This window comes from Sciurus vulgaris (assembly GCF_902686455.1).
Source record: "Sciurus vulgaris genome assembly, chromosome: 1".
In the NCBI taxonomy this organism is placed as follows: domain Eukaryota; kingdom Metazoa; phylum Chordata; class Mammalia; order Rodentia; family Sciuridae; genus Sciurus; species Sciurus vulgaris.
In genome coordinates, this window is record NC_136461.1 from 48,536,292 (window position 1) to 48,549,384 (window position 13,093).

At 39.1% G+C, this 13,093-nt stretch overlaps 1 protein-coding gene across 4 annotated transcripts in view; it reads right to left on the reverse strand.

Annotated features, from left to right (window-relative positions):
• Positions 1-1,068: 1,068 nt before the first annotated feature.
• LOC306639994 (uncharacterized protein C1orf87) overlaps positions 1,069-13,093 on the reverse strand; it is an 86,159-nt gene continuing 74,134 nt past the window's right edge. For 3 of the 4 annotated variants that reach the window (XM_079103766.1, XM_079103765.1, XM_079103764.1), the window contains exons 10-12: positions 10,423-10,502; positions 7,292-7,499; positions 1,069-1,510 (exon numbers count right to left, since the gene is read on the reverse strand). In XM_079103766.1, coding sequence (XP_078959892.1) covers positions 1,350-1,510; positions 7,292-7,499; positions 10,423-10,502 — 449 coding nt within the window. In that variant the 3' untranslated portion in view covers positions 1,069-1,349. The remainder of the gene's footprint in view (positions 1,511-7,291; positions 7,500-10,422; positions 10,503-13,093) is intronic. The other variant, XM_079103767.1, reaches the window with a different exon arrangement.

Genomic DNA, 13,093 nt, shown 5'->3' on the forward strand with positions numbered 1-13,093 from the left:
ACTTCTCTGGGTCTCTTTATCAGTGAAATGAAGCTGAAAAATCTGTCTTATTGAGTTGTCAGAATTGGAGGAAACAAAATACACCAAGTTCCTGGCACACAGTAGTTGCCCAATGTATATTAGATTGCTTGACCTAGTATTCTAATTTTTCTTACTTGGCATTTTGGTAGAATGAGAAAGTCACATCTATTTACTTACTCCTCTGATCTAAAAGCAGTGAGCTGGTCCAAGGATTCTAGAAAGATAGGAAGGTGGTCAAGTGCATCTCAAGAAGCATTTTTATGAACAATGCAAGGATTATAAAAACTGAAGCATTTATTTTAGTGAATTCAAATGGCTTTTTGTTCTTGAAGTTTTGAAGATTTCACAAGATCCCACTATTTAAAATGGATAAAGGGAGAGTCTCAAAGACCTTTCTATTTGATTTTCTCTTTGACTTAATTAGTTCTCCTCTTTCCCATTTTGATTTGAAGATCAGGATCCAGTTCCCATTGTGTTAGTGATGAGCTGGGGCAACTTGTTTTTGAAGTCCCAAACTGGTGTTCCTTCAACAACCCGTGGCTACCTGTCTGTTGCGTGGGTGGGGCAGAGTTCTGGGGCACATTCAGGATAGAACTATGGGAACTGGTGGAAAGTTTCACCTGGTTTTCCTGCCTTGGGAGAACAGAGGATGTTACCTATTCCCAGAATCCTTGTCTCAGAGGTCCTTTCTCAATCCTTTTATATTTGACTCTTGGAAATATCCCTGGAGATAGCATTATATTATCTAGTTTGCACTGTAGAAGATACTGCACGTGTTTAGAAAGCCTTGCTTGGGATTATTCTTCTGCTTAGTATTAAGATAATGTTAATACTTTCATTTTTCATATAATATGGAAATCCTTCTTAGAATAGTGACTAGGGTAAGGGCATATTTACCCATGCAAAAACAATGTACTTAGGTCTACTATGTACCAGGTGCTTTAGGGAATCAATTACATCTGGCATGTGTTTTTTCTTTTTATCTTTTTTTCTAGGTAGAGCAGTGGGGTTTGCAAAAAACAGTTTGAATAGCAATGAAGAAAAAAATGTCATTTATATCATATTAATAAGTTTTATTATACAAGCATCTTAAATAGTTGGGTTATTGCCACAACAGAAGAGAAAACCTTGTTTTCCCTGGTCCCTCAGAACTGTGCGTGAGCAAGCATCAAAACTAGAATCCAAGACCTAGTCAAAAACATCTACCTTAGTTGCAACCACCTGACTCCCACAATGCCTCCACCACTGCGCTCAGGTTGGGGAGAAAGATGTGTCTGGGTAGGAAGGGAGATAAGAGAAACATCTGTTCGCACAATATGGGCTTGTTATCATAGCTCCTTTAAGTACCGCAGTGCTGGCTCCAAGAGCATATTTTCTCCAGAACAGAATCTCCGCAAGGCCTGGTCGATTTTCCGAGGGCTCAGGGACAGGTTGTAAATGAGATTGTAGTTGTGAATGAGGCGTCTGGCTCGTTCCTTCTCCAGAACTCCTGTGATTGGATTGGATGGGTGGAGGATTTTTAAAGAGGAAGAGGAGAACCGAGAAAGATATATATTAGGTTGATTAACTTCTAGGTAGACACTAGAGGCTAATATTTTGAAACTGTAAACCTCTTAAAAATCAAGTGACACCTTAAAAACTATGTATATTCATGGATATACATAAGTACTGTCCGTGGAAATAGAGAGGATTAGAGAAGTGATGTTACCTCTGGAAACTTCCCGATCTGGAAGATAAGTTATGCAGACAGTAAACATCATGACTGATATTTATGCGCAAAATTTACTGTGTCCTAAGCACTGTTCCAAGCATTTTTCCAATATTAACTCATTTAAAACTCACAACCACCCATTTCACAAAGGGAGAAACTGAGGCCTAGAGTGACCGAGCCACTTGCCTAAGGTGGCTCAAGGTTAACTACTACACTACACTACACAATGAGAGAAGAGATTGCTTCCTAAATACAATCCTTGAACTGTGAAGATCTATGCTACAGGTGTCAATGAAGAACTTTTAAATATCTTTTCTAGGGATGAAAAATACATCCTGTGCATGTATCTCTTCTATTCCCTTTACCTGTACAGATTGTTAAGAGCAATTGCAAAATTCTTCCTCAGAGAATCTGGAGGCTGTGGCTTGATCACTTTGTAGCAAGGCATTGTTAGCCCAGTTGAGTTGGGAAGTGGTGATTCCGGTCTAAACTACCAAGTACAATTCATATTTTTACGTGCAAGCACTGCTGGGCCTAAAGTTCCCTCTGAATTTCTTGAACAGGTATTCCTTTCTTTTGTTTGTAGAACTAGGGATTGAACCCAGGGCCTCTGGCTTGCCAGGCAAGTGCTTAACACTGAGATGCATCCTCAGCTTTTTTTAATTTTTATTTTGAGACTGGTTCTGGTTGAGTCACCCTAGCTGAACTCAAAATTGTGATCCTCCTCCCTCTCTCCCCCAAGTTGCTGGGATTACAGGCATATGCCCCAGGGTCCAGCTTCTAATGGGTATTCTTAACAGTGGGCCACAGAGTGGTAGTGTTTTAATGTCACCCATTCTGTTCTATTTCATTCCATTCCAGTTTATTGTCTATTCAGTTTTGATTTGTTTGTTGTTTGTTTGGTCTGTTTGGCCTGTTTTCCACATAAACCTTATTCTCTGTATAGGCCAAATGCTATGAAATGACCAAGGCACTGCCTTTGGACTCTTTGAGAAAGAATTTTGTAATTGCTGTTAACGATTGCACAGGCTAAGTAGGATAGAAGAGCAACACTCAAAAGATGTATTTTTTATCCCTAGAAAAGATTTAAAAAGTTTTCATTGACACATGTTGCGTAGATCTTCACAATTCGGGGAACATATTTAGGAATCGTTATGAACCAAACTTTGAGTAATCTCTTCTCTCTTTGGAATTCTCTGGAATGGTTGGCTAGTCCCAATTCTGCTTTGGTTTGCTCCTTCTAGACATTTTCCATACCTTTCCTCTGAAAATGAAAGGCTTTGGAAGAAATTTCTGACTGTATAACCTTGGACAATTACTTGAACTTTTTGAGCCTCATTTTCCTCAACTTTAAAATAGGGGTAATTAAAATTCATGAAAACCAATAAAATAATAACTGCTTAGTATATGTCCATATTAGTAAGCACTCAATTATGCCAAATATTTTATAGGATAATTATAATAATGATGTCAACATTAGTTAAAGTACATAAGATGCATCTTGATATGAAAAAATTACTAGACTATATAACATTTAGTTTATATTTTAATTAAAAAAATGAAAAGCAATGAAAATGAAGAAGTTCATGTAGGAATCATGGTGGTATTTTTCTATCTTCTAAACTTTGCCATTGGTAAAAGATTCCAAATGTCAAACAAAAGTCCACTCACAGAAATTTGTATCTCTCCATTCTGTCATTAGAGAATGGCCAGAACAGCTGCATAAAATGCCACCTACAATTCATCTCAGTGTCAAAAGCCTGTTCTTTCCCAGCCAGAAACAAAAATGAAAGAGATAATAAGAAGAACTTCTTTAATATCCACTTTGTTTTAAAATTTATAAAGAACTTTGAAATCTTTTATCTCACTTGAGCCTTTCTCAAATCTGGGAGGTATGTTTTATTTTTTCAGTCTTAATTTATAGATGAGAAAATAGGTTCAGAGTCAGTTACTAGTTTTTAGGGCTCAACAATTGGTGGAGCCTGGACTTGAATCTAAATCTTCTGATGAAAGAAAAATAAGCAAAACCTCATGTTCTTTCTAGCATGTCATGAAAGCTGGCTGTAGCGGGAAGTCACATAGAGCTGGGTTTGAATTATGGCTCGACTTCCTACTGGCTATGATTTTATCAGGTTGAGTTGAGTTCCTCCTCTGTAAATAAGGGTGCTAATCCCTTCAGCATGTGTTAGATGTGAGAATTTAGCCATGAAGTGTGGAGCGTGCAAGCCCATGCCGAGAATGTCCTTGAAGGCATTCTGCCTCCTTGAACTTTAAAATATTTTCTGTGTAGCCTTTGGTTCTCTGGGCAAATTCCAAGTGCACCATTTGCTCAGACATTTATCCCAACCACCCTTCTTTCTTTAGAAAAAAAATGACCAGTTATTCCTAGTCATTCCTTATTCTTTCTCCTCAAGGCTATTTTCTTGACAAACCCCATTAGAGAATAAGCTTGGTTGGTTCCCAGAAACACTGATTTGATGATGGATGGTCTGTCTTCATGCTGGATGAAGAACACTCTGGCCTACATATTTCCTTGCACATAATAAAGAACAGTGATTCATCTGTGGGCAAAGTAGGTGTCATCTGCTCAACATCTAGAAGGGGCCCCATGGTCTGCTAAACCCTGTGGCCAGTAAACCAGCAGAATGACCTCAGTTAATCCTCCTTCCTCATTAAAGACAGTTGTAGATGATCCCAGATCAGGCTGACACATTCCTTGGCCGTTGAGGAACTAATGAATTTCATAGAAACAGGGAAAACAGGCATAAATAGTGAAGAGGCCATGAGAAAGGCATTTTAAAGCTGTTGGAATCTGCCTCCAAAGTCAACAAAGCTTGGCTTTTCCTCAGAACTGTTCTGTTCCTAGGAGAAAGGTCCCAATCTCTGGGGAGTCTCTTAGCAGCTAAGTTTATGATTCATCATCCATCCTCACGAGGCAGCATTTGTTTCTTTAGGAATGGTTTTTCTATCTGCTTGGGGTTTATTTTTTTATTTGTTTTTTGTTTGTAACCCATAGCTACTCTCTCAGTCCTGGTATGAATACCTAGATGTGAGGTTCTGTCAATAAACTTTTAATCTTTTCTGAATAATCTTCCCTGAATAATCAATCCATCATGATGTCCTCTGGTTGAACCTTGGTGGATGCTGGCTGGAGGAGAGGGCCTTCCCGTCCTTGGGATTCAGAGTCAGGTCTCAGCTTTACTATGGATCCAACATCAACCTCCAGGCTTGTCTTGCTCAGGCCTTTCTCCACCACAATCACTTTCAACTCCTAACTTTGGAGAAGATGGATCAAACTCAGAGTGGCCTGCTGGGGTCCCCAAAGTCCTCTTTGACTCATATCTCAGCTCCAGCTTTCTTCTCCAAGGAGCACTTTCTGATCTCCAAACTCACCTTAGATGGTGGTTTTTCATCTCTTTTCTATTTCCTTTAGAATCTTCATGTTTTAAATTGACACATAGAAACTGTCCATGTTTATGGGGTACCAGGTAACATTTTGATAAGTGTATACACTGTATAATGTTCAAATCTACAGTGTATAATGTTCAAATCAGGGTGAGCATATCCATGTCCTCAAATGTATTTCATTTTTTGTGGTAAAAAGATTCGGGATCCTTTATTTTAGCTTTTTTGAAACACACAGTACCTTGTGTTATCTCTAGTCATCCCATAGTGCAATAGAACACAGGAAACTGCTTTCTCCTCTCTAACTGTAACTTGGAACCCGTCATCTTTCCTTTTGACTATTTAGCGCTCATTTGTGCCATCAATTGTAGCAATTTATGATATGCTATCCTTTTTTTCTTCCTTTCCTTTTCTTTTTCCTCTTCTCTCTTTTCTATTTTATTTTTTTCTATTTTACCAGTGTTATTAGTCTCTGTGTCTTACCAAAAAGTAAGATCCTTGAGATCAGAGATCATGTCTCATCCTTTCCGGTTTTCCTCTGGGTCCATCCTCTACCACAGTGCTGGGCTCATGCAAACTTTTTAATAAATACTTTTATACTCTAGGTAGATGAATCTTTCATTTAAAGTTTTCAGTTTAGAGTTTTCTTTTTCTGTCTTTGTTATAATTATTAAATATCTTTGAATGTTATCAGGAAGTTATACTTCATAGGCTCTAGAATTAAATTGCTTTGGAAATTCAAAATAAAATAAAACCAAAAGAAATAGAACACAAGGCAGAAAACAAACACACATAAAGAAAATGAAGTCATTGCTTTAGCTATGTGGTTACTTCTAGCGTACTAACGTGCATGTCAGCCCTTCACCAGGCATGCTCGGTGATTAAGAGGGTCGGTTTTGTCCATGTGCTTTAGGGTCTGCTCTCTCTTCTCTATTCTCGGGTCTCTGGCCTAGTTCTTGATTTCATTCTCTCACACTGATCCACTGCACTGACTTCCTTTCTGCTTGACTGTATTTTCTCAATTCTGCACATCAGCATAGAAATCTTTTAATAACAGCTTCATCAAACCACTCCTCTGTTTAGAAATGCTCAGTCCTAATCACTATTTTTGAATTAAGTCATAGTTCCCTGGTCTGGCATTTAAAACCCTGAATGTGTGGCCCCTGTCTGTTTCTATCTTTAACACTCAGAATAGCTCCTACACTCTGTCCTAACCAAACCCCTCACGTCCAGCACATAGTGTTTTGCTGGGCCAACCACCTACTTGTGCCATGAAATCTCACATTTCACCCCTTTGCATTGAAATTGCACTTTTTCCTTACTGATCAATTTAACACAAACATAGCCTTCCCTGATCACCCCATGAAGGGATTCTCCTTTCTCTAATGTCTACTTAGCACATTATAAAGCCATTTATCACCTTCCATCTTGGATTTCTTTATTTATACCTATGCATTCATTTATTGTTGACTCAAAAACAAAACATTGGAAAGAGTTGTGCAGGTGCTAGCGTCAAAAAAGAATAGATGTTAAATAACCCTGAGAGGATAGATGACCTAGCTCTCCAGAGACTCTCAGGAGAGTGTTTGAATTTCAATATAAAAATCTTTAGGCATTTATTAGCCAGGTGGACAAGACTGTGTGTGTGTTGAAGGGGGCGGGGAGATGGTTGGTGGAGTAGAAGGAGATAGCTCAGATGGAAGGTTTAGGCCTAGAAGAGACACATACATGTGAGAAAGGAAGGCATGTTTGAGGAAAGGCAAGTTATTTATTTTGACTGGACAGGATATGCTGAGCAAGTAGCTGCAGGAGAAGAGACTGGTCAGGGGATCAGGGATTAGATTTTGCTTTGCTAAGGAGTTTGGGGGTCATGCTGGTACCAGTAGGGGACACCTGAAGGCTTTTAGTTAGGGAAGTATAAGATTGTGGATTGAACTTGGCAGTAGAGTGAAGGAAGAACAGGGACTTGAAGATGCTGTAGGAAACCTTGTGGGGGATGGTTGTCAGATTCATCTTTCTATTTTCTAATGGTGCTTAGCAGAGTGCCAGGCACATGGTTTATATACAAATTAATATAGTTATTCAAGAAATGAGGTCTACATTTAGACTAGAGCACAGATAGGAAGGGAGGGCCCTTTACAGTTTATACTTCACCTGTATTACTCAGATCACACAGGTACAGGGCATTTTCCAGTTTCCTGAACCTGTCTATCCATGTCTCACATTCTTGAGACTGGTTCTTCATGGCCGTACTCATGAAGGGCTGGGAGACTGGCCGGATCTTCAAACAGCTTAGAGGATCTTCGGGAGTTGAAGTCTCAGCAGGAGGGTTTCCTGGACTCAGCTCCTCTTCTGGAGTTTTCTACCAAAATAATACAAGCATCTCACTGGTAGCACATTCATCACCCAGAGCTTCTCCAGTTTCTTGACCAACGATGAGGCCACACAACTAAGAAGATTTACTGCAAGGTCTGGCTTTGGAAAGCAAGGATGAGTTTCAAATCCTCACTACATGGGGTCATGTCTTCCAAGTTTTGCTGACTGCAAACATGGTTAAGTGTTTTTTATTTTTTAAAAGAGAGTGACATCATCACTTTTATTCAGTTTTCATTTTTTAATTACACAAAGCAAAGGACTGTGTAACTGGTTGAGACTTTTCCCTGAGGTTCTACTCTAATTGTACTAGTGGGATGTACTGGGGATGGGTTTCTGGCAAAGTGTAACTTCTCAGTCAGAATACTTCTGGATCCTGAGTGTGACATTTTGGATAAAAAGTGATTGAAATAATAGCGATATTATCCTAGGCTCACTGACCCACTTGAAGGGATATTAAAACACCTCTAGTCTGTGGGTCCTGTTCATTTAACAAGGGAAGCTGAGGCCCAGAGAGTGCAAGTAACTTACTGAGATTGCCTAGATCTTAGGGTAAACCCAAGACTATAAATAGGCATTAAGGTGAGTTAACCTAGGTATCCTAATCCCATGTCCAGTACAAAACAGGTGTTTTTAGAATGAAAGAGACAAATGGATCCGAATGATGCCATTTAAGGTTTCCTAACACCACCTTGCATGTAGGGAGAGTTTGATATGACCAGCTCTGCTTTTCCTGGAAATGCCCCTCCTGCCAATCCAGATAGTTGTTGGAGAAAACCACCATGTTCCAGCTGCACAGTTCAGGACTGGGCGTCTGGTGCAAGATGGACAAATACACCTATTGTCCAGGAGTTTGGGATCTGTTTGTGAGAGGGAAAGATAAAGGGAGAAGCACAGATCATTCTGTGTGAGATCTTGAAATGCTAGCCGATTTTTTCCCTGTGCATTGGAAATGAGAAAAAGTTGGTCAGTCAGGAAAGAGAAAATAAAATTGACAGCAGAGAGAAAAGAAAAAAGAAAAAGTCCTGACTGTTCAAGACCTTGGTTTTCATTTATTATTGTGCTGTTGTCCTTAGGTAAGATAATAATCTTCTCTAGCCTTCCAGTAAATTAAACTTGGGGAGTTGGTTCTGTTGATTGCCATCCAAATAATTCTGATGTACCATAAAGATATTCCTCTAACTTTTGTATAACATCTGTGCTCTCCTAATTTTCAAATGTCTGAATTTTTCCAATTTTGTAACTTTGTCTCAAACTTCTCACTTATAGGCTGCAAAAATTCCATACTCCTAAAGAATAGTAATTGCAATAGGAATGACCAAGCCCTGCATTAATAAACACAGATTTGGCTGCTGTAGGGGCATGTAAAGAACCATGTCCTTTGAAATAAGAGAACACAATACAAAATCACATCCACATGGATGACAAGCAACTGATAAGCTTTAGGGATTAATATAAAAGAACTCTATTAGGATGAAATCAATTTTAGGAAAAGCAGAAAATTTTCATATAGTTTAGTAGTGACTCATGCATTTTTAGAGCTATGGACCACTTCAGAGATCTGAAGAAAGCTTTAGAAAATCTGCCCAAGTTAATGCACATTTGCTTACATTTTCATGGATGATTTTGGAGAGATCAAGTTGATCATGGATCTAAGAAACTGATGTTAAATAGTTTTATATTTTTCTAGAGAGTTCAACTGTCTTTGACCACTAATATAAGGGGAAAGTGGAGATTTGTATGGATCTGAATTAGGCTCAAGTAACTAACTAACAAGCTAACTAACAAACCAACATGCCCTATAATTCTTGTCCCACTGGGTCAGGATTCCTTGTTTTGTCTCTCCACAATCCTGGCCCCTCCTCCACCAAGGATGTGGGTACTGGGTGCATGAGATCATTGCTGATGTATTCTCAAGGTCCTGGTAGTGCCTGGTACTGGGTAGGTTCTCAAGACATGTTTGATGACTGAATAAGTGAGTGAATGAATGAATGATTTTCTCTGGGAAAACAGAAAAGTTGCTTTACCAACTCTGTGCTTCAATTCTTCCTTTTAAAAAGTGGGACAACGAGTGCTGCTTACACAAGGATGTGAGAAGAATCAATTATTGCAAAGATGCAATAAAATCCTCAGACAAGAGGCAAAATAAAAGAGCAAAATATATTTTTTACAACCTTATTCACAACAGACTTAACACTCAAGGAGAAAAGCATTTGCTGTTGTTTCCTGCATGGCAAGAGGCTTGCCAAAATGATACTGTTTTCTAAAATATTTCAACGTGTGAAGTGCATGAAGAGGCCTCCCGTCATTTTAAGATGAATTATGTTCTAATCCGGGCATTTAAAAAACAACAACAATAGAAAAACTCAGGCTGTTTTTCAATTCTACAACGTCTCCTGGCTAAATGCTGGGAATATTAAAATGGATTTTAGCTGCTTGCCAGATTTTCTTTCTTTTTTTCTTGTTTTTTTTAATCAGAGAGCCTATTACATTTTAAAATGGGATAATTAGGGAAAAGGTCACCATCAGTTTCTGGAAGCTGGACTTAAGATGTTAAAATAGGTCCCATAACTACTCTTCCTTTTGATGGCAGTTGGTGGATGGGCCACAAGCTTTGGACAAACACTTGCACCTAGGCAATGCGTACAATTTCTTGGGGTTGGTGGCAACCTCTTTACCTACTGAAAGCGAGAGGTTTCTGCACACCAGCTGGAATGGAGCTGACCCACACTCTTGGGGTTCCTCTGCCTCCCTTCTATGCCTGAGGAGTCTTGGAGTACAACAGTCTCACATCAACAGTTGAGTGGAAATCAGAAACCCACAGGAGAGGCCCTCCCCCCAACATCAGAAAAAGGAAGGCTGAGGATCCATGAGGACCTTCCCCATGCACGCTGTGTACCCCAGGTGCATACCATATGTTCAGTTTTGCTTTGAGATATCTCAGAGACTTCAGGCTGCTCTGGAGTGGCAGAGACTTCCTTTTCATTCTTTCCTAAACAGAAAACAAAAACCGGAAGGGTTTGGTTTGGTCTTCATTTGACATACACACATATACACCGGGCAAAGACAATACTGAGGCTCTGCTGTGTGGCTGGCCCTGTGTTAGGTGATGGGGACACATTATGAATAAAAACCTGGTTCTCATCCTCATGTACCTCAGACCAGGAGGGAGATGCCAAATAATCACTTACAATTATTATTTAACCTACAAGCTGCCATAAATACTACAAAAGAAAAATATGGGGACATAAGAAAGAATTGAAACTTATTTTGGAGCAATGGCAGGAGTGGTGGGGGGCAGGGATGGCTTCTTGGAGAAAGTGACATAAACCGACGACCTGAGGGATGAGTAGGGTTGTGCTCCTGGTGCCTATGGAGCAGAGAATTCCAGATCAGCTGAGAGAACAGCTTGGAGAAAGGCCCTTCATCAGAAAGGCTGGTCTTGTTTAGGGAGTGGGCAGGGGCCTCTTCCAGTGAGCCTGTCTCTTAAGAATCAAGCACTTCCACCACTCTTTCTGTGCAGGTGTGCACCTGAAGGGTCAGGCACAGCCTTCTCTGCTTCTTCAATGTCACAGGCCCTGTATAGGATGAGGTGTGAACAGCATCCCTCACACCACGCATTCTCCTGGGTACTCCTCACTGCAGGCTGCTCCTTCATGAACAGGACAGACTTCCTTCAGATACGGGAAAGACCTGCTGCTGTGATTCTCCAAGGTTTCCTGCAGACCCTACGCATTCATCACTCAGCACCTTCCATCAGACTGGGTGGCTTACTTATGTTGCAAATCCCTGTGGTGACCACTCAGCACAGATTTCTTGGAGCCTCAACTTCAATATTCAGTACATAATTCAAATATGTCATTAAAAATATGTATTATTTCTGAATTGGATCTCATTATTTTCAATAAAAATTATTCTATGAATAAATATTAAAGTTAGAAGGGGGCACATAACACTGGTTGAGACCATAGGTTCTGAAGCCAGATACCCTGGGTTTGAATTCTGGCCACTTTCTTTATTAGCTGCATGACCTGGGGTAAGCTACTTGTGCCTCAGTTTCTTATTCTATAAAATGAAGGTAACGATGCCTATAGGTTTTTGTCAGGATTACATGGACTACAAAGTGTAAAGCAAGAACCAGAGCATAACAAGGAATTAATAAACGTTAAGTAATAGTGCTATCTAGGTAAGGATGTTTTCACAAATCAATACACAGATCAGATTTAAAACATGTTTGTTGGACTTTTAGTATTGTAACCATGAGTCATTATGAATCCTCTTCAATTTCTTGAGGGAAAAGACAATGTAATTTTCACATTTTTCTCTGCCCCCAGCATTAGAATAAGTAGAATAAATATTCAAAGCATGCTTGTTGAATAAAGGAATGATCATGTATTCTTTACTTGAAATTTGGAAAAGATTGTGTGTGTCAGTGTGTGTGTGTGTGTGTGTGTGTGTATGTATATATAATGTGTATATATATCTCTAATGTGTTTATATATACATTATATATGCATTATATAATGTATATATATCTAATGTGTGTGTGTGTGTGTGTGTGTGTGTGTGTGTATATATAGTATATGTATTTTTTATTTGTTTGTTTCTCCAATTTCTTTCCAATACTTGGAGAGGAATTTTCTCTGTGTTTCTTTGCTCTCCCATCCTAACACAGAAGCCATATAGGGTAAGTAAGCCTTAACAGAAGCTCAGCAAGCATCATGAGGGCAGCCAGTGAAGGCACCACCTTTGAGGCAGATTTTATTTGATCTGTTGAAAATTTAAGTTGTCATGGAAACCCATCATCTCTTAGTACACTGGCCCCAGCTCATTTCACCCAGAATATGAAAGAAAAGCTTCCTGTTTATTGCAGGAGCAAAAGGGTTGAAATTACTCAGAATCATGGTGTTAGATAGTTGAAGGGATTCTAGAAGCGGTATATAGCATTAGGGCAGGGATATGAATTTCAGGGTCAGACACCTGAACATCAACCTTGATTTTTTCCTTTACTAGCTATAAGCTTTTGGATCAGTTCTTTCATTTGTGAAATTATAGTCATTGTGAGATAAAAATTATTCACATAAAATACTTAACCCTGGGAAGATGCTCAATACAGAATATTATTTGTTGTTGTGTTATTATATGACCTTAAGCCAGAGAAGAGGATCTAATATTGATTATAATATGCCAGAATGTTTTCTGGGCATTAATAATTGAATTGTCTGGGGATAAGATCTAGAACCTTGACTGTGTCCCAGTATGGTTCCTCTCTTCTGTCTTCACTTTTTAAAGTTCCATTAAGAGAAAATACATGCTAGTCTACTTGGTTTCTTTTAAGTGTCCACTTTTCCTCCTTATAGCTAATAGTATATAAAAAGGTAATGGTTTGCATATGTAAAACTTGTTTGAAAGGCCTGAGGCAGAGCTCTATTTTCTTCTTCTTCTTCTTTTTTTTTTTTTTAACACAGCAGGAAGGATAAATAATAACCATCTGTCTAGTCTGCCAGTTTAAGATTTGTACTAGAGGAAAAAAGCCAAGCTGGCTTCTAGAGATTTCCAGGTGTGGGAAGGGCCAGGTTTTAC